Source organism: Alexandromys fortis, unplaced genomic scaffold (genome assembly GCF_014885135.2).
Source record: "Alexandromys fortis isolate MF-2015 unplaced genomic scaffold, M_Fortis_MF-2015_v1.1 scaffold_65, whole genome shotgun sequence".
NCBI classification, from domain to species: domain Eukaryota; kingdom Metazoa; phylum Chordata; class Mammalia; order Rodentia; family Cricetidae; genus Alexandromys; species Alexandromys fortis.
In genome coordinates, this window is record NW_026067986.1 from 871,051 (window position 1) to 891,761 (window position 20,711).

General features: G+C 47.9%; 1 protein-coding gene across 3 annotated transcripts; it reads left to right on the plus strand.

The window, feature by feature from the left end:
* The first annotated feature begins 905 nt into the window (after positions 1-905).
* On the plus strand, positions 906-20,132 carry Flacc1 (flagellum associated containing coiled-coil domains 1). 3 transcript variants are annotated; one of them, XM_050159402.1, is made up of 15 exons: positions 906-1,371; positions 4,091-4,251; positions 4,802-4,879; positions 5,721-5,769; positions 6,528-6,661; positions 7,970-8,063; positions 10,241-10,302; positions 11,675-11,772; positions 12,616-12,668; positions 14,752-14,851; positions 15,197-15,300; positions 16,058-16,120; positions 18,214-18,303; positions 18,429-18,538; positions 19,384-20,132. In XM_050159402.1, exons 2-15 carry the CDS (start codon positions 4,139-4,141, stop codon positions 19,475-19,477), a joined length of 1,242 nt encoding a protein of 413 aa, XP_050015359.1. In that variant the 5' UTR covers positions 906-1,371; positions 4,091-4,138; the 3' UTR covers positions 19,478-20,132. The 3 variants fall into 3 exon arrangements, with proteins under 3 accessions (XP_050015359.1, XP_050015358.1, XP_050015360.1); XM_050159401.1 differs by having other exon boundaries at positions 908-1,371; positions 6,522-6,661; XM_050159403.1 differs by lacking the exons at positions 906-1,371; positions 4,091-4,251 and having other exon boundaries at positions 5,721-6,346; positions 6,522-6,661.
* Positions 20,133-20,711: the final 579 nt, after the last annotated feature.

The window sequence follows — 20,711 nt, forward strand, 5'->3', positions numbered from 1 at the left end:
CTCCTTGTCTGTCTGCTGTGGTCCTGGGGATCGGAGCTAGGGCTCACACATAGGCAAGCGGTCTACCACTGAGCTGTATGTCCCCTGCTAACCAGGCAATAGTGGCTCACACTCAGGAGGCAGGCGGATCTCTGTGAGTTTGAGGCCACTCTGGTCTACAGAGAGAGTTCCAGGAGAGCCAAGCCTATGCAGAGAAACCCTGACTTGAAAAGTAAAAAGAAAACAGAAAACCACAAAAGATTAATTGTGCTTTTATTTCATTTCACTTCATATGTTACTGGTTGTTTCTGAATTCGCCTTTTAGCTCTATTGAGCCTTACACCGAGATGCTCCCTGTGCCTAGTATGGAGCCTGGCATTCAGGCAGAACACACGCAGGTTGTGAGCTTCCAGCTTCTGTAAACTATGGGATGTGGGACCATCACTGAACCAGGAGTCCGTGGATTAGAATCAGCCTTAATTTAGGTATTGTTTGTGAACCTTCATTAGGAAATGTGCATCTGTTAGTTGAGCCGTGGAAAAATCAAAACAAGCAAGCAACTTTTTAGCTTGGCTGTTCTCTCTTTTGTTTTATTTGGCAAGATCTACTTCGTTTAGGAGGGAGAAAGAAACCCAGGACAACATGCAGCCCATCCCTGTGGACTTCCACAGTCTCAAGGCTAAACTTCAAGGAAGGACACATCCACTGTAGAGTTCTCGGACTTTGAGAAAACGGGGAAAGTTAAAATCAATTACAAAAGCCTGGGGCCTGGCTGTCTGCCACTTAGACCCAGGTGCTGATAATCCCAGTGCTCTGGAAAAGTATCTTAAGCCTCTTCCTGGCTGATGATGAGATAAAAATCTTGCATAAATTCCCTGCTGCTGGGAACGGCCCCTGATTTGCATCTAGGAAGCTTGAACTGGCTGCTTCTCCAACCTTCTGTTAAGAGCAGAGTGCTTTGGGCCAATGAGATGCCACCACTCTGTTTCCATAGTGATAAAAGAAACAAACCTCCCGCCATCTCCCTCACAAGTCAGGCTCTGTCAAAGGACACTGGGTAGAGGGTGGCTTTCTCTCCAAGTGTGACTTTCACTGAAATACCTGGGGACAACTGAGCTGTCTTCTAAGGGACGCTCCTGGCATGCCTGCTCAGCCCTTCTGAAAGCCATTGTCTGGGTCTGCAGATCTTCACCGTCCCCTGGCTTTGGGCCTTGGCATCTCAACAGCTTGGGGATAAGCGCTGAAGCCAGAGTTCTGAAACATCTTGATTTGCTGTAAAATGAACCTTGATTTTGTTCTGATGAGGTCTCGTTTCCCTAAAAGATTACGGTTTCTTTAAGGCTCTCAGCGTGGAAAGGAACCACAGGGGAATGAATCTTTGAAAGAATTAAGGTAAGATCATAGGAAGATTTTCCAGTGGACTGTTTATGACTCAGACCCTGTCTGAAACTCTGTGGCTTCACTCCTGGCCACAGTTGAGGGAAACACTGGGGAGAAAACACCGGAAAGGAAAAGAAGGGGAAACACACATATACCACACACACACACATATATCACACACACACGTACACACACACCACATACCACACACACATATACCACACACACATACACCACACCACACACACACCACATACCACACACATACAGATATAACACACACACACCACATAACACACATACACATATCACACACACACACCACATACCACACATACACACCACACACACCTCACACTCTCTCTCACACACCACGTAACACACACATACACATATAACACACACACCACATAACACACATACACATATGACACACACACCAGTAAACATGTGCCCAAAGGCTCTCCATGTGCTCCGTTCCACCCTGCTTGCCCCGTTCCTCCCACACCTCAGCCCTACCTCATGACTTGTCCACATCTGTTCTGAGGGCTCAGTAATTTTGTATTACTGGTTTTAAACGCTTTGAATATGGTCCCAGAGGATGCCAAGGGAACTTTTTTAAAGCACAAATTGATAAGCATCGAGGCGTTTTTGTACTGAGGAAGAAGGAAACAGACATTTATCAATACGAAACTGGTTAAAATAGAAATAAACGCAGCCATAGAAATTCCCAGTAGTGGGCCAAGAGAAACGGCTCAGTGGTCAAGGGTGCTCGCTGCTTTTCCAGAAAACCCTAATTTGGTTCCGAGCAACCACATTTGGTGGCTCCCAATAGCCTGCCACTCCAGTTCCAGATTTCTAAGCTTCTCTTCTGGCTTCCATGGGTTCCTGAACACTCGTGACATATACCCACACAGACAAAAACACATACACAAAATCAAAATAAATCTTCTTTTTTTCAGTTTTCGAATTGCAATGATATAGAAACTGATCTTGACTTACTTGAAAGATTGTTTTAAGTTTGCTTTAAAAATAATATGATGTTGGCTGGGCGATAGTGGTGCACGCCTTTAATCCTAGCACTCAGGAGGCAGAGGCAGGTGGATCTCTGTGAGTTCAAGGCCAGCCTGGTCTACGGAGCGAGTTCCAGGACAGCCAGGGCTGGGCTGTTACACAGAGAAACCCTGTCTATAATAATAATAATAATAATAATAATAATAATAATAATAATAATAATATGTTGGAGGAGTGAAATGGAGTGGAGGTGGGGTGTAGATGTATAAGATTAGTCACACTGACAACTATTAAAACTATGGGATGGTGAGTTTCTTATTCTTTTTCTACATTTGGCTTTTTTAAATTTCTTGATTGCAAAAAGCTTACATTTAAAAATGATGGCATATTACATTTCTGCATAATAGAAACTCATGGCATTATCTTATAAAAATATATCTGGGCTATAAATATAGTTTGCTTCTGTTTGTAGAAAGTTTTGTAAATCTATTCGTTTAGAACACAGAAAGTTCTGGCATCCCTTCAAATATTTTCAGTGGTTATCTTTGGGTGTTACATTTTTGATATTTTTTTACTTCCTTGGTGTCTTCTGTTGTGGCTGTGTCTAAAATGAGCTAATTTCATCGTAATACACAACACAAACCTATATTTCTGTTTTTTTTTAAGATTTATTTATTTATTATGGATACAATATTCTGTCTGTGTGTATGCCTGCATGCCAGAAGAGGGCACCAGATCTCATTACAGATGGTTGTGAGCCACCATGTGGTTGCTGGGAATTGATCTCAGGACCTTTGGAAGAGCAGTCAGTGCTCTTAACCTCTGAGCCATCTCTCCAGCCCCCTATATTCCTGTTTTTAAAAAGAAAAAAGTATAAAGGAGAGTCTCTATGTGTATGCCACTGCAGTTCACAGCAGTCATCTCTGTGTGCAGGACCAAGAGCCTCGCCTAGGTCTCATTAAGTGCAACCCAGCACGAACCGGCATGGGCAGGATTTTTAAAGACAAGGCAACAGGCTCAACAAAGCAGGTTTCCTGCAGGCCTGTATCTAAGGTGTAGTCATGCCTACCCGATCTTAAAACCACAGGTCTGGGGGGTGGGTACCGAGACGGATCTGGTGTGGAAAGTCAGCTCCCTTCCTATCAATGCCATCAGGAAGCAAACCTCTGCAAGTCTGGAGTAACCTGACCTGACACCTGCCTTCTGAGCAGCAGCCCTGATAGGAGCTTGTTCTCCGTTCCCTTCTGCAGTTCAGGTAGGCGACCCGAACTGAGAGGCAGGGCGACTCATTCATGCCATCGCTGGAGACGTAGAGCCCATTTCCCAGGATGTTCTGCGCAAGGTCTGCTGTGGGGAGTCTCTGTCACGCAGACTGAGCGGGTATGAGCTTGAGGAGAAACAGGTCATAGGGACGGAGGGAATACGGGCTTCCAACCCTGCAATGTGCTCAGTGGCATCTCTGTGTACCTAGAAGCCTGGGTAGCAAGAGCTGAACAAGCACGCTATCCTCGAATGAAGGTGGTAACTCCACTGTGGACGAGGTTTAATTACTTAATTGCTTTCAGGTCAAGGGGCCAACTGGGCATCGTCCTGCAGTGGAAGCCTACATTAGCTCATCCTCTACCGTGGTTCTTCCGGCTGCCCCTTGAGCCTTCCTAGTCTCTGCTTGCTTTGATTCTGCAGGGTTTAACTCTCTGTGGTTCTTTTCTCATCCCAGTAAGAGTCCCTGACCTCGCAACCAAGACTGCATCTGACCCTGGCCATAATGTATCCCAATCCTCTCATCTACTGCACCTGCTGGGACCCATGGAACTTGGGACCACGGAAGCTAATCAAGACCCCTCATCCACTTCCAAAGACCCTCACAGGAAAGCCTAGGTAGGCATAAGCCGGGTTGGGCTAGGTACAGGAAGTGGTGGTTTCCTTTGTAGTCGTCCCTTTGTCTTATAAGGTTCCCCAGTGGATATCTTGCCACAAATTCCCCACAGAACAGGAAGCCCGGTTTTCCGCCTTCCTGGCCAGCCTGGATGCTGTCCTGATCTTGCAGGCCTGTCTGAATCAATATTTCAGTAAAGAAGACTTTGCAATTTTGCAGTACTCTATGTGTGTGTGCATGTGTGTGTGCATGTGTGCGTGCGTGCATGTGTGTGTGTGTGTGTGTGTGTGTGTGTGTGTGTGTGTAAAACACCCAATAAGAGCGCGCTTTAGTGGCAGCTGTCCCGAGTGGCTTTGGGGCTTGCCCTGGTAACCAGGAGTTCTTGGAGATAGTAGGCAAGGACAAGTAGGAGAACTCCTTGGACCCAAGGTCTTCAAGGCCTCGAATCTTCCTGATCCCAGTTATCACTTTGTGGAGCCACCTTGGATACGCCCTCATTGGGGAGTGCTGAGGCATGTTTTCTAATTCCCAGTGTTTATGTCTTGCTTTCAGAAAAACTCATCCTACACCAGTTTCAAGGGAACGCAACTACCTTCTGTCCCAACCAACCAAACCTGTTGTTTCCCCAAAGTAAGTACATGTAGCTCCTGAGGCAATGGATAAAATAATCAACAGCCACACAAGGAATTGACTCATCCTGAGAGAGCTCCAGGGCGTAGCTCTGGTCACATCCATTTTGGATATTTCTATCACTGAGGACCTGTACCAACAGATTTCCCAACTACCCACGGGGGTCTCTCTCTCTCTCTCTCTCTCTCTCTCTCTCTCTCTCTCTCACACACACACACACACACACCCACACTCACACACACGGGACCTTCATGCTGACTTGAACTAACTTGCTACCAGGGATGCCAACAATTTGCCAGAACCCACTGATTTTTCCTCAGACCAAATCCATGGTGATTTTAGCTCAGAGAAGGTGAGGAAGCAGTGTCTGGCAGAAAGAGCATAGCCTACCGAGAGTTGCCTGGTCCCTGGAGAGTGGGAAGATGAAGCAGCCGGGTGGAGGATGGAGGTCGTCAGGTAGCTGACAGAGATGAAGAAGAAGTTCCTTCACCTGTATTCTCCAAGAGAAGCCAGTGCAATTATGAGGAAGAGAGTCAGTGAGAGAGATGTGACCACTGTGAAGATGACCCCTGGGGACACGAGAAGCATCTAGAAACTGGCAAAGACCAGGAGTCAGTTCCCCCTGGGAGCTCTAGAGTAAAGCCCCACCCACATCCTTTTTGGACTGCCCGTGCATGAGGCCCTGCCCCGCTGTGTTCCCCAGCTACCCAGGGTTCCCCTTAAAAGGTCAAGTGACTGGCGTTGGAGACCGCAGGTCAGAGGTGGCAGCCGCAGGGCTCGTCCCCTGAACTTGGCCTTTCGTCTGCTCCATTGAGTCTCCAAGCATGTCCTTCTCTTGCAGAGACAAAGCCCAGGCAGAAAAGCTGGAGGAAGGCGGCAAACTTCCTTCTGTGAGTAGAAATGGGGTAAGAGCCAGAAGAGCATTTATCTTGCCTCTCCTGTGTGCAAGCACAGGGTTTTTACACACTCACTATGCCAAATCTTAACAGAGAACCTATAGCATTAACGGTGCACGTTTTATGTAGCTGGTAAGAGGCCAAACTGGAACTCTCCCCAACTTTGTGTGGGTCCCTGGGGGAGAACAGACAGTGGCTGTTCATGCTATGACTCATGCCCCAATACAGGAAGTCCTCTGCCATACCGGGAAGCCACAAATCCTGAGGCCAGGGCCACTACATTGCTGCACCCACGCCAATCATTTCCTGGTGTGCTACTTGGTTGGTTCTCGCCCTGAAAAACGCCCTTTGTGGAAGTTATCATCACTATTTTTCTGGAGAGGAAACTGAGTCACAGAGATGTGAAGTAACTCCAGGGCCAAATATTTAAAAAATCAGCCTATCCAATTCCAAACATTGAGCAGTTCCCACAATGCCCGGCTACTGGCCACAGTGGAGGATGGGGAGGAGGCATGGAGCAGTGTGGAGGGATCAGTCGGCACTGCTGAGCTTAAGGGGTCCCGGTGTGGGGGTGAGTGTTGGATCTGCGAGATTTGAGGGTGGCGGCCGGGGAAGGGCACAGAAGGGTCTTGGGCCCCGGCATCTCAGCACAGTGTCTCTGTGTATAAGAGATGAGGAAGCCCAGAGGAGGTGGAGGAACCTCAGCTCCTCAAGGCTCACAGTTTCTCTCCGCCTTCCACCTCGAGACCCAGGAGGTGATTGACGTGTCACCTGGCTATAAACTCATTCGAAATCGGGAACAGATTTCGGTCACCTTGGGAGATGAGATGTTCAGTAGGAAGAAGCACTTGGGATCGGACATCTTGAACAAAGTCAAGTTTTCCAGGTAAAGTCTTTGGATCAACACCAGTGTCTGAGAGCTGGCTCTGCCCAGTCAGTCAGCCCAGCCTGATATCCACGTCCAGGTCCCAGGTCCCTGCTCAGAAACAGCCCCGCTAGCATAACTTACCTTAAAGAGGAAGGTGCTCCTGCCAGGGCAGGGACAGGTGAAATATTCACAAATAGTCTGGATCCTGAGTAGGGGGATTAAGGGCAAAAGCAGTTTCTCCATGACCCTGGGAGAACCCTTGAGAGGTTCAGACCCGGTCCATCCCGCAGAGGGCCAGCCATTGCCTTCCCTGAAGCCCCGCCTCTTTTGCTCCCCCGGGGTCTCCTCCTTCCAGCTTTAGTCTGCCATAGGAACTATTGCTCTGAAGACGGCGGGGGGCAGGCACCCTGAACACGAGTTCTGTGGAAGGAGGAGGGTTGTGGGGGCAGGGCCAGATAGATCTCTGTTGCAAAACACAGCCCGAGGTGGACCACGCGGCAAATGAGAGCCCGTGGAGGGTATGGGAGGATGGCGCCACGCAAGCAGAGCTTACGTGGGAGTTTTGTTACGATAAAAGGAGTGAGGGGAGGGAAGGGAGGAAGAGGAAGAAGAGGCCTCTTCAGAAGAGCAATGGGAAAGAGAGCAGAAACAGGCGGAGTTTGTCCCTTTTGCACCTTACAGAATACATAATGACTTAGCAGTCATAGGAGGGGCCACATAACCGGGGCCAGCGGAACACCTGAATCCTAACAATTTCTGTTAGTTGGAGACCAGCCTAATGTACATAGCAACTTCCAGGACAGCTAGGACTGTGATTCAGAGAACCTCTGTCTCAGCAAAAAAGAAAAAAAATTGAAATACTATATTGCTGTCTAACCCAGACTGGACACGAACTCACTATCCTCCTGTCCTTGAGTGCTGGCATTGCAGACATGGCCTCACACACACAGTCATATAACCCTCCTCTTAGTCCCATCCATGACCACTCCTTGTCTCCCTCCAGTTGACTGTCGACATGCATCTTCCCACGGCTTCCCGTTTCCTAATCCTCTGCCCTTCTCCCCGTTGCCTTCAGTTAGCAACAACCAAACTCCAAGTGCCCCGCACTCTTATTTCTCCCCTGCTCAGCAGGACACCACGCTGCCCTCATCACTGCCCGCTAGCTCACCCGAAGGGCCAGGCACGAGGTCCAGCCACTCGGCGATGAGATGTCTTATTCGGAACCACCCCGAATAAGACATCCCATGCCATAGCGGCGAGCAGGCGACCTGGGGCTGCTGGAGTGAATAACACGCTCTGGTGGTGACGGAGGTGTTTGCCCCACAGGACCGACATCATCTCTGACCTTGAGGAGCAGATCTCCGAGTTGACGGCAATAATAGAGCAAATGAACAGAGACCACCAGTCTGCCCAGAAACTGGTAAGTGACCTTGGCACTTACCACACCCTCGGGACTGATACTTTCAGAACATCTGTGTGCCAGGCAAGATGCCAGGCACTCTGCTGTAGTGAGCCGTGCTATCCGGGCACAGGACTCTACAAAGAGGACGGTGCACTGAGCAATATTTCTCTGCCTGCATCCTCCAGCTGCCTCTGGCTATGGTAACACCGTCTTCTCCACCCTGGGGTCACTAATTACTCCCCTCTCCTGCCTTTGTCGTGAGATACAAGCTACAGGGGTTGCCAGGCTACTGATAATGACCCCAGCATGGAGGATGCCTTCAGTGTCCTGCAAAAGCTTCTAGGAAGCCCCCAGTGTCCACTCTCTAGTACTTACTATTAAGTTCTCGGGGCCCTTTCTTCATAAGCAGCACAATCCCAGTTCCCCCCTTCCTCTTTTCCTTACTCCCCCTCTCTTGCCTGCACCCCACCCCTATCTGCTCCTCAGAGATGGTAAGGCCTCCCCTGGGAAGTCAATTAAGTCTGTCCCACCAGCTCCTTGAGATAATCTATTGTCTGTGTTTTTGTGAATGTTTCTGACTTCCTTTTGGTTGGAGTTTTCCTTGTAGTACTTTCTATAGGGCTGGATTTGTGGACTGGTATTGTTTTAAGCTGGTTTTGTCATGGAATATCTTGTGTTCTCCATCTATGGTGATTGAAAGTTTTTCTGGGTATAGTAGTCTGGGCTGGCATCTGTGGTCTCTTAATGTCCGCATAACGTCTCTCCAGGGCTTTCTGGCTTTCATTGTCTCCAATGAGAAGTCAGATGTAGTTCTGATAAGTCCGCCTTTATATGTTACTCAGCCTTTTTCCTTTGCCGCTCTTAACATTATTTCTTTATTCTGTATGTTTAGTGTTTTGATTATTATATGTGGCCGTGGTTCTGGTGATCACTCTTCTAAGTGTAGGTGGAGCTGAGATTCCATTGGTCACTGTGGCAGCAGAGTATCTTGTATCAAGAGCGGCAGAGGATGCCGACTGGGGCACAGGTGCTCTTTCCCAGAGGAACTCCTCATGATTCTCATGATAGTCCGGAAGCCACTGGGGTACACCGCTGCTGCTGTGGCTCTTAGAGATCACTTGCCGCTCTCAGCAGCTGGTCACCTCTGATGCTCCTGGGCGGGTCGCTGGGTCCTCTGACACTTAGATGCATTTTTAAAGCAGGTGACCTTTTTAACATTTTGGTCATCGGCTCTGATTTGATCCCTTCTTCCCCAGCTCAGGCAGGTGTATCTGGTGACCCTGGCTAGCCTGAGAACCCAGAGTCACACTCAGAAACAAGCACCCTGGTGTTGCTGCAAAACTCTCCCTCCCCATAGCAGCCTCTCAGACTGGTTTGTCCCATCTGTCTGAATCTTACAGTGAGCTGCCTCTTGCCTCTTGACCAGACCTTTCGTGCCTCCGATTTGTTATCTTGTTACCCTGCCGTAACAAGATAACTTGTTACTTAAAAGGGAAACTGAGGTTTGAGAAACTCGCATCCTCTGTGTAAGATGGCGGGACTTCGGATAAATTCACGTTTGGCTCTCCAGCCCAGGCCCCAAGGAAGGCGGCTTTAGAGACTGTCCGAATTGGGGGTGGGGGGCTTCTTGAAAGCGTTCCTATTTGTGAGATGGTGGTTAGGGATAAGACATTTCTGAAAGAGTCACTAACACCACAGACAGGCAGATAACAGCAGGCAGAGACTCTGAGAAGGCCACACCCTATGGCCTCATCAGGCTGGGACTCTGAAGAAGGACCCAGCCCACAGTGTGGGGGCGATTGTTCTTCTTCTAGGATCCTGCAGCCAAGATGGTTTAACTTCCCAGTGGAGGCAGGGAAAACAGTGAAGGGGGAGTGTATGGCCACAGGTAGGCCTTTGATGTGTCTGCAGTCTGACGGCTGGTTCTTTTCGACTTTGTTGCTAAATAAGCTGTTTCTAAGTGTGAACGAATCCAAAGACCACGCCACACAATGAAATGACCGAAGGAACAAGGTGGTGCCTAGGCACAGCCGTGACGATCAGGCAGGGGACCCTCCCTGAGTGTGCACCCTCAGCACCGCAGAGCCCACCCAGGAGAGACGGAGGCAGGCGTCCCCTCCGAACGGAGGGGGCTTCATGTAGATCAGAGCCAGCCGAGTCCGGCATGTAAACGTTAACACTGGCCCCATTTCCAGCTCTCCAACGAGATGGATCTCCGCTGCGCCGAGATGAAACAGAAGTTCGAAAACGAGAACAGGTAGGCTTCCTGGCAAAGGCGCATGGACAATGCCTGGACAGGATCCCCGTTCCCTGAGGGCTACCAGTGGTGCCAAGCGCAGCTGGTTGCGGTGTGTGAACGAAGCGCATGACCTCAGAGAGCAGGGCGGCTTCGTTTGAGGCCGCTAAGATGAAGCCGTTTGTGCTTCGTGTTCCTGCTTTCCCATCATGCATCCTTTTTGTTTCCACTGTAATATTTCTTTTGATCGGTTGCTGAGAAAAACCAGTTTTTTTGTTCTCTACAAAGTTTTGTCGTGCACGATCTGTTGTGATCCTATTCCCCCTTCTCTCCCCTCCTCCTCTCTTTTTTTCCTCCTCCTCCTCCTTCCTTCTGCTTCCCCTGATCTTGGCCCAACAAAGAAAGAGATGGGGGGGAAGGAATGGAGCAAGTCCGGGGGAGGGAGAAGGGAGTGTGTTGACTGTGAGGGAGAAGCATCTTGAAGCCCATGCAGGCTTCCGGAGGAGATTCACGTTTGTCACAATCGATGAATCTGCATTGGTACATCGTTATCACCTGCTTATTGGTACATGGTTATCACCTGCTCAGGGGTCAGCCCTGGTGCAGAACACGTGCGGTGTGTTTGGAGAAGAAGCATGTGCAGACAGGTCTTCACTGTGAGAGTATTGGACAAAGGGGCTTTAGGATTTATCTCAGCATGCCCCGCCTACTGATCCCTCCCCATCCCTTCCCAGGCAATGCCGAGAAACCACTGATTGGTCTGTCATCACCACAGATTTTTTTCTTGCCTGACATTGGGATAGTACAGCCTGCGATCTTTGCAGATTAGCCTTTCTCCTTTAGTGATATACGTTTGTGTCTTTCATCTGATTTATGGCCTGGATGCTCTCACTCTGATACTCAGAACTTATGAATCCTGGCTGGACCTGGGGTTCTAAACTTATCCTGGGTGCTTCTGTAAGTGAACTGTAAGCAGCAAGTGTTGGCTGTTGAGGTCTCACAAATAACCGTGATTGTAAGAAATGTCTCACTCTGGATAGAAGCCAGGAGAATGCTCCAGGAAGTGAGGGCACCACCTCAATGAGTGTGTGTGTGTGTGTGTGTGTGTGTGTGTGTGTGTGTGGTGTCAGTGCAACAGATCAACTCTGAACCTCTGTGTGTGCATGTGCGTGTGTGCATGTGCGTGTGTGTGTGTGTGTGTGTGTGTGCGCGCGTGTACACGCTTGGTCACAGTGTGCTTGTGGATTGCAGAAGACTGTTTTTGGAAGTCAGCTCTTCCCTTCCTTCTACCACGGCTTCCAGGGATCGAGTTAGTTTGGCTTCCATGGCAAGCCCCTTACCTACTGAGCCGGCTTGCCGACTCTGGATTTCTGTTCACTGATTTGTCCCACAGGGATCTCAAAAAGGCTCACAAACTGGAGCTCGAGAAGTTAGAGAACAGCTACAAAGATGCCCTGAAGGTGGAAAAGGCTTCTGCCCAGGAAAAGCTAGGTACTGTCAGACCCTGGGAGGTTAGCACAGCCCAGAGTTTAAGATTTCCTTTCCAAAGCCCAGGGGGATGAGGTGTCTTGAGAATGACACGGGAAAGGGAGGGCATGCCCTTGCTTTGCTCTGAGGATCTGTTTTTATCTGCAGAATGAGAACGTGAAATATTTTGAGTGCGTTTTAAAGTTTTAAAATTATATTATTGTTATAATGTCTTCAGGTTTGCTCACAGGTAAAATGATAGTGTTTTGTTACCTCCTGATTGATACACTGTGATGGCAAGGCTCTGTAGTACAAAGAGCTGTACTGAGCAGATCACACTGCCTACAGCACTTTTGGAGAGAGCAGTGTCTGCACCCTTCAGGTTCTGGGTCTAGCGCCCACAGAGGGAAGGAGAAATCCTACGCTATAGAGTCTATACTACAGTCCTTTCTTTTACGTTAGTGTCTTATTTATACTTCGCTTGCTTGCTAATTTCCTCAAGAGAGCACGTGGTTTTCAGAACCGTCATAAAGAGAGAGGCTAAAAAGAGAAGCGGATGCAAGCTGGGAGGTGGTATCCTTCCTCCCGCAGACAAGGATTTACTCCTGGGAGCTCTTACGAAAAGGGCGTGTTAGTTTCAACAGCTCTGAGAAGCTTGTTAGTCAGAAAGTACCCAGAGGCTCTCCATCAGTCAGCTCAGGCAGGGTCCAACATCCGGGCTTTTAGTAAGCTTCCAGAAGCAGCTGGGAATCAGTAAAGATTTTATCAGCTGGGAGGAGCGGGGGTGTGGTGCTGAGGCATTCACGCGAGGTTTGGAAAGGGCACCTTTCAGAAAGTGATGCCCTTGTTTTCTTTCTTTTCTTCCAGAGGACATGGGCAAAGAGTATAAGTACCTGAAGAATATGTTCCACATGTATCAGGTGAGATTCAGAGCTGTGTGGTAGATTCGGAGAGAAGGCTCATTCCTGGCTGACCACGTGGGAAGAGTGTAGATCGGTAGAGATTCTTAGATCCTTCCTCTGGTGCCACCGCGGTACCTAGTGGCCACCACCACAGCGTTGCTATGAACCCAGCAGGAAGCATGAGCCGCTTGACAAACCAGCCATGCAAATCTCAAGAGGCCCGGAAACGTGAGCCTATTTCCAGTCGACCGAAGTTCCAACCAGAGAGTGGGAACTGACTTCTAGTTCCTTCAAGGTTATTGTGCTTCTGCTTCAAACAAAGGTCCCACCTGGACTTAGACCACACAGTTCTGCTCTCAAGGTTATTGTCAACAGGTGTGGCTAATAACCAGACCTTGCACTTCAGGAATAGAGAAGCAGATCTGTTCCTACCTCAAACAAAAGTCTAAGACTCCAATTAAAGCTTCAGTTCCCTTAAAGAGATAACACTGGATTCCACCCACGAAGTGGTTTGCCTACAGAATGTTTTGGTCTAGGGTATGAGTGTGACTTGTTTTGTTCTAGCAACAGAACAGAACAGAACAGAACAGAACAGAACAGAACAGAACAGAACAGAACAGAACAGGCTTAACTGTGGCTATAGCCCTCAACCTTCAATTGGTCTGTTCTTTCAATTGGTCTTGTATCATGTTAATGTATTTTTTTTTTTTTGTCTTACTCCTACCTTTTGGGGTCAGGGGTATTTTAAGCAGTTGGAAATTAAACAGGAGCAAATTTGAGTACTCACTGGCACTCCCTCCTGATACCACTCCATCTTTCTCCATTTTATTATTTTCATTCGTGTCTTCATATTCTTTGCCATATTTCTAATTCCCAATGCTTCTACCCTGGCGAGAGGTACTTTTGTCGAGACTGGTCCCTGACACAAATCTACTGGGGAAAAAAAATGTTTGTGGTCATCACAGTAATAGCTGTTGACTGTTTTCCAAAAGGAAGTGGGGGGTTAAGGGCTGGAGAGATGGCTCCGCAGCTGAGTTCTTGCTGCTTCCAGAGGACCCAAATTCAGTTCCCAGCACCCATGTGGTGGCTCAAAACCATGTGCAAGTATAGTTCCAGGGATCCAACACCCTCTTCTGCTTCCTCAGGCACCAGTAATGCACATGAGTGCACAGACATACATGCAGGCAGAACACATAAAACAAGTAAATTTGATTTCCCCCCAGTGGAAATAACCAACAACAGCAACACCAAAAAGAAAGAATCACCACTCCCCAGAGGTGACCCCTGCAAACACCTGTGCTTAGTCTCAACTTTCACTGAGACCGTGGTATAGCGAATCTAGGTCCGTTTTCGTATCTTCTTCTCATTGGGCATATTGGTGCCTGTGCCTTCTTTTTCGTGACTGCTATCCTAGTGGACGGGCCTTGGGGATCTCACTGCCCCCTTCTAGGTGACCGTGTGCTGTTTCCACCACTCAGTGTAACAGGAAATAGCACTTTGAACATCTTTGGTCCTAGCTGTGGAGTGCTGGTCAAAGGAAGGAACATAGTTCTGGCTTTTCACAGAGTTGTTGACTTGACACAAATTGGAGTCATCTGGGAGGAGGGAACCTCATTGGAGAAATTGCCTCCATTGCCTGTGGGAAAGTCTGTAGAGCATTTTCCAGATTAATAATTCGTGTGGGAGAGCTCCGCCCACTGTGGGTGGGGCCACCGCTGGGCAGGTTAGAAGGCTGGGAAAGCCAAGGGAGCAAGCCAAGAAGCAGCACTCCTCCAGGGCCTCTGTGTCAGCCCTTGCCCTGGCATCTCCCAGAGATGGACTGTAACTTGGGCGTAGAAGCCAAACAAACCCTTTCCTACCCAAACTGCTTTTGATTAGACTGTTATTGCAGCAATAGAAAACAAAACAGGACGTTTCCCCAAGTCTGATGAAGTTCCAGCTCTCTCTTGGGGAATGCGGAACTGGACTGATTTCTGATACAGGGAGCCTTACCTGTCTCCAAAGGAAGTCGGGGTCCAGCTTGGCGAACGCTGCTGGTAGACGGCCCTTGACCACTGGGCTTATCTCACACGTTATAGCTCTATCCATTGCACCTCTACAGGACAGCATTTATGATGAGATGGAAGACAAGTGGACAAAGCGGAAGGCAGAATGGGAGAAGGATGAGAAGCTGGAGAGGGAGAAGATCCTGCTGCAACAGAGTGAGTACCGGCTTTTCCCGGGACGAGAGTATCAAAACAGTGCAAGCCTTTAATCCCAGCGCTCGAGAGGCAGAGGCAGGCGGGTCTTTGTGAGTTAGAGATCAGCCTGGTCTACAGAGAGAGTTCCAGGACAGCTAGGGCTCTTAGAACACTGAAGAATTGAGACAATCCCACGTGGCTACCGTCACAACACACAGGAGGAGTTGACCTCCCCAGCTGAGGGTCAGAGCGTGCAACCCGAGCGAAAGGCCCTCATTGCTTCTTGATTCAGTCATTCTGGGGCTTTCTCTCTGGCCCATTTCCTCCACATTTACACTCAAACCTGCTTTGCTCTCTCCTCCGCAGAACACAGGATAACAAAAAAGTTTGAGCTAGAGTCGGAAGAAGAAAAGAAGAAAATGAATGAATCCTTCAGTGCCGTTTTCGAGAACTTCACCCGAGAGAAAGAGGTAACAGGATGCTCCCATGTTGAGTGTGGTCCAGGTGGTGCAAGCAGTTGAGCCTTCTGTGCCCACATACTTAGGTGACGTTTTGTCCCCAGTAGACATGCTCCTCCTTGTTCACCTTTTCTGGAAATGTATGCAAAAAGAATGACTGTTCTGGCTTGCTTTTGGAAGGAAAGGGATTGATTTCATCCCACAGGGTTGCAGTCCCTCATCAGCTTGTAATGTAGGAAATCAAGGCAGGAACCTGAAGCAGGGACCACAGAGGAACACTGAGTACTGACTTACTCTTTCACGTTCAGCTGCCTTTCTCACACAGCCGAAACCCACCTGCCTAGAGAGGTGACCGCCCACCGTAGGCTGGGCCGTTTGACATCAATTGGCAGTCAAGGAAATGCCCATACGCATGCCCTCCAGCTGATCCGATGGAGGCAATCCTCAAATTGAAATGTCGGAGCAACCAACTTTGGCTAAGGCCTAGAGTAGCTGACAGACCATTTTCAGAGGCAGGAACATTTTCAGAACCATCTTACCCTCTCTTGCAAGGCAAGGCTTGGCAGTTTTTTTTCTTGTATCCTGCTTGTCCGGTCCGGACAATATATACTAAATAAGATAGTCAACATATTACTTCAAAATGCCACATCTCCTTGATAATGCCATAAGTTCAGTGAGTGTTGTATTCTTGAATCCTTAAGTGACTTCTTAATTCTCTAAAAGAATACCCAGAACCACAGTACTGACTTTTTCAAAAACTTGTTTTTAGGAGCTCATCAAACAGCATGATGAAGATTTGTTGCAAATGCAGGAGCTGAGAAAATCCAAGGAGGTAAGCGTCTCCGTGAGACTGGTAAAATGATATACTCTCGGGAAAAGTAAATGCCATTTTACCCAAACCAGTCAAATGAATGGAGTACCGAAATCCACATGTTGGACTTACTAAGTCATAATGAATCTTGAGCTGTGTGTAAAGCAGATGCAGCCCTTCTCAGAGCCAGCTGTGAGCAAATACATCAGCAACAGACTGCTGACCTATATAATATTTAATACCTATATAACTTAAAGATTAAGACTTCATATCAGAATATTAAACAATCTTTAAACAGCTGTGCAGTAAAGGAGGACAATGACCTCAACATGTAAGCAATGTATAAATATGTTAATCAGAGGTAGAAATATATAATGCAATATGATAAATATATCCTAAAAAATTGTATTAATATACAAAATGTCTTAAACAGAGGTAGAAACATGCATGCATACAATGTGACAAAATAGCTTTGCATAGGTGTACAACTATTGTAAACAGAAATAACAAATATATATGTATATATATTAGATGACACACATATGTAACAATGTTATCAATGTTGAATAACTTAAAACATAGAACTTTGAGTCACAGAACACCGTGTTCTTCCCTCTGAGCTCTGAACCTTCCAAATGTCTCCAGCAGAACCTTGTTGCTAAGTCCCTCCTTTGGGTGTACCTTAGACTCAGTGGTTTCTGCAGGGTTCTCTTCTGCTGGGACACACAAGGCCATTTGTGAAGGCAAATGAAAAAAAAAAATCTGTTAAATAAAAGTAATTTGTGTTTTCCTTTTCTAGAAAATGTAATTTGTGTCCAGACATGCCACTGAACAGGCATCATGAAGAAATCTTATCTTCAAGCCCAGGCAGGGCCAGCAATGTAAAAGCCAAACAAACTACAGCATTCAAACAAGTACAGAGAGTGGCCTCAGAGCCAGGGAGTCCTAATGTAATCTCAGAACAGCTCTTGTGAGTGTCTCCACTAGTTCTATCTGAGGCTATAATCCCTGAGTCTGTTTCCATTCTGATTTATTTGTCTGCAAGTCTACTGAGCTTTTAGTAGGTGCTGGTCATTGAGTTGCTTACTGCTGTGAAGAGACACCATGACCACAGGAACTCTTAAAAAGAAAAACATTTAATTGGGACTGGCTTACAGTTCAGAGGTTCAGTCCATTATCATCATGGTGGGATGTGGCTGCATGCAGGCAGACACGGTGCTGGAGAAGTAGCTGAGAGTTCTACATCTTGCAGGCAGCAGGGAGTGATCTGCCTCCCTTGGCATGACTTGAGCATTTGTGAGTCCTCAAAGCCCGCCCCCTCAATGACACACTTCCTCCAGAAAGACCACACCTCCTAACAGTGCCACTCCCTTTCGAGGTCAGCCTGGTCTACAGAGCTAGTTCCAGGACAGGCTCCAAAGCTACAGAGAAACCCTGTCTCGAAAAACCAAAAAAAGAAAAAAAAAAAACTTTCGCCTTGTGGTTGTGGCTCATGCCTTTAATTCCAATGTTTGCTCAGGAGGCAGAGGCAGGCGGATCTCTGAGTTTGAGGCCAACTTAGTCTACCGATCCACAACAGCCAGGGTTACACAGAGAAACCTTGTTTTGAAAAACCAAAATAGATAGTTAGGGAGATAGATAGATAGATAGATAGGTAAGATAGATGATAGATAGATAGGTAAGATAGATGATAGATAGATAGATAGATAGATAGATAGATAGATAGATAGATAAGATAGATGATAGATAGATAGGTAAGATAGATGATAGATAGATAGATAGATAGATAGATAGATAGATAGATAGATAGATAGATAGATGGAGAGAGACAGAAGAAAATAAAAGGACCATGCCGCGAATGCATGCTGGTGACCCGTGACTACCGGCCCTGGCACGCTGATGACAGAACACAGGTGGGAAAGAGAAGGAGAAGGAAGGGCAACCATGGCAGCAAGGCGACTGGTCGGCTGTAAGTAAGACAAGGGAAAGTCGCCGAAGCTGGCACACTGCATTCTATTCCACGCGTCCCAGAGAGGGAAACAGTCCTTGAGTTCCCTCCTGTCTTGGGGACGTTGCATCCGCACGACGTCCTGAGGCGGCTTCTTCTTGCGCAGATCTTGGAGGCCGAGTTGCAGGCACAAGCGATCGTCCTGGAGACGCTGAACACGAGCCTCTACCACTGCCAGCTGGAGCTCCAGAGAGAGGTGAGGCCTGGCTGGAGAGAGAGCGCAGAGGAAGCCCAGAGCGCTGTGCTGTGCTGCGCCGCCCAGGAGCCTTGCCCCCGCCCCGCGGGGTCTGGGGAAGACGGCTATTCAAATTTATCTTTCAGAAAACCGTGGTGGGAAACCTGGAGAAACTGTTCCAGACGAAGCTTGCTGAAGCCGAAGAGAAGTACAAGTACACCATCCAGATCCTGACGGAGGAAAACATCTGCCTCAGGTACGGGGTACGGGGTACGGGTGCTGCCGCTCAGGGGACTTGGCTGAGTTACCCCTGAGAGTGGGGAGAGCGTCATAGGGAGCGCTAGGTCAAGACAAGCCAGGGACTCCCGACATTTGCGAGAAGGCGTGGCACTGAGCCTGGACACAAGCTTACCCCGGAGGTAGATTGTTTGAGGTGGGCGGTTTGTCTGTGGGATATCTAGAGTCCTCTCCCCTCAGTCTGTTTTTGTGTAAAACACAGGAAGTTTGCCTATGGATCTCTGAACGGCTTTGTCTTGTGACTAAGGGTTGTTTTTCAGAGTTGAATGGGTTTTAACTCTCAGATTTGGTTCTTCTGGTTCCTGTTGAGACCAGCTGCCAATCAGAATCACTATTCCCTGAAGGGGCTTCCTTTTTTTTTTTTTAATTATATAGGTTAATTAGAGTGTGTTGTATGTCTGGAGGTTTGTATATACATATACATACATATATTATTTTATTTTATATGCATCAGAGTGAGGATGTCAGATCCCCTGGAACTGGAGTTACAGACAGCTTTGAGCTGCCGTGTGGGTGCTGGGAATTGAACCTGGGTCCTCTGGCAAAAACATCCAGTGTGTTAAACACTGAGCCATCTCTCCAGCCCCTGAAGGTGCTTCTTAAACCACTAACACAGAAGATAAGTTACCCATCATGCCGATTTCCACTGGGAATATGATCACCCAGATACCACATTTCATCAGATTTAAACTATGATGAGGGAGACTACTTCCTCGGGCAGGAGAAAACCACACTTCTCTGCAAACACCCTATATCCCGTCTACCCTTCGAGGCTATAGCAGCAATGCACGGTTCTTCTTACAGGCAAAAGATGGTGACCAAGAATGAAATGTCCGACATGTCGGCGTCTGCTACTCCTTGTACGCCTGAGTCTGACTTTCCGAACGAACGTAGATAAGGAAGCGCGCTCCCCAGCTGTGTACACACCCACGCAGCTCCTATGGAACTATGGACTCCAGCAAGGCTTTTTGTTATGACTTTATTTTTGTCTTTTTGCATTCTCCAGAATGGTTAGAAATGTTTGAAATCTTATCTCAATTATATCGTGAATCTTCTGTGAAAACTGTTGTCGCCTGTCCTGGGGTTGAAACTTCTGTGTTCTGTGCAAATATTTCCTTTCCGGCTTCTTACATATTTTGATCAGAGACTGGTTTGAAGGGAATTCTTATTAAATGATGCATTATGAGGTGTGAATCTTGTCCCCCGAGGGCACATAGCAAGCACGAAAATTAATTGATTTAATTTCAAAAAAAATTTCTTAACTGATATATCATACGTCTTAGCCCAACGACTCAAAAAGACTAAGAGACGATTTACCCTGTCTCTGATCATCATGAGAATCCAGACACCCACAGGGGACCAACATCTACATGAAAGTGGGGTGGACACACAGGAACCCATCACGTAAGCAGGATGCCAAGGCCTCTGTGGAGACTTACACAAACCGAGGTGAACTCAGAGCCACCCCGTCCCTCATCACGACACTTCTTAGACTCATTGGATTGCCTGCCCTTTGGGTGCAGGGGGTCACTATGATTAAAAAACAAATTCTGGTTTGGCTTTTTGTTTGTTTGTTTGTTTGTTTATCAAGACAGGGTTTCTCTGTGTAGCCCTGGCTGTCTTGGGACTGTTAGGGTCCAAGAGAAACCCCTCAAGGAAGTCACGTATGGAATAACAAGATCACTTTATTAATTCCAACATTGGGGAGGCACATGGCAACCCCCAAGACAGTCACAAGCTCCTTTGAAGCAGAGTTGGGGAAATTCCAGGGAGAAGGGATTAATATGGGGCTGATTGATGGGAGGTTCTAGTAGTTGGGGACCTTCCAGCCGCAGGGCAGGGAAAGCTATCTTTAGTTATCAGGAGACTGGGGGTGGGGGCCCCTGCTGAGGCAGCAAAGGGGCTCTGGGAGCCTGCTGAGCTGGCAGAAGGCTGTAGGGCACCTGCTGATTGGTTGTTCCTGCTTTGTGGTTTTCCTGAGGACCATCTCGTTTTAGTGAACTGAAACTAAGGCTTGGACTCTATCAGGGCTACTAGGAGAACCCGTCTTGGCTCTGGTCGGCCTCCCCCCAGTCTCCTCTCATGCCTGCCTCTGCCTCCTGAATGCTGGGATTAAAGGCGTGAGCCACCGA

Excerpts from the sequence above, each read along its gene's own strand:
- Flacc1 (XM_050159401.1), top strand. The coding sequence starts at position 4,139 with ATGTATCCCAATCCTCTCATCTACTGCACCTGCTGGGACCCATGGAAC. Across the intron at positions 4,252-4,801 it reads ACCCTCACAGGAAAGCCTAG|AAAAACTCATCCTACACCAG; the intron begins GTAGGCATAAGC and ends TCTTGCTTTCAG. Across the intron at positions 10,303-11,674 it reads AAGTTCGAAAACGAGAACAG|GGATCTCAAAAAGGCTCACA; the intron begins GTAGGCTTCCTG and ends TTTGTCCCACAG.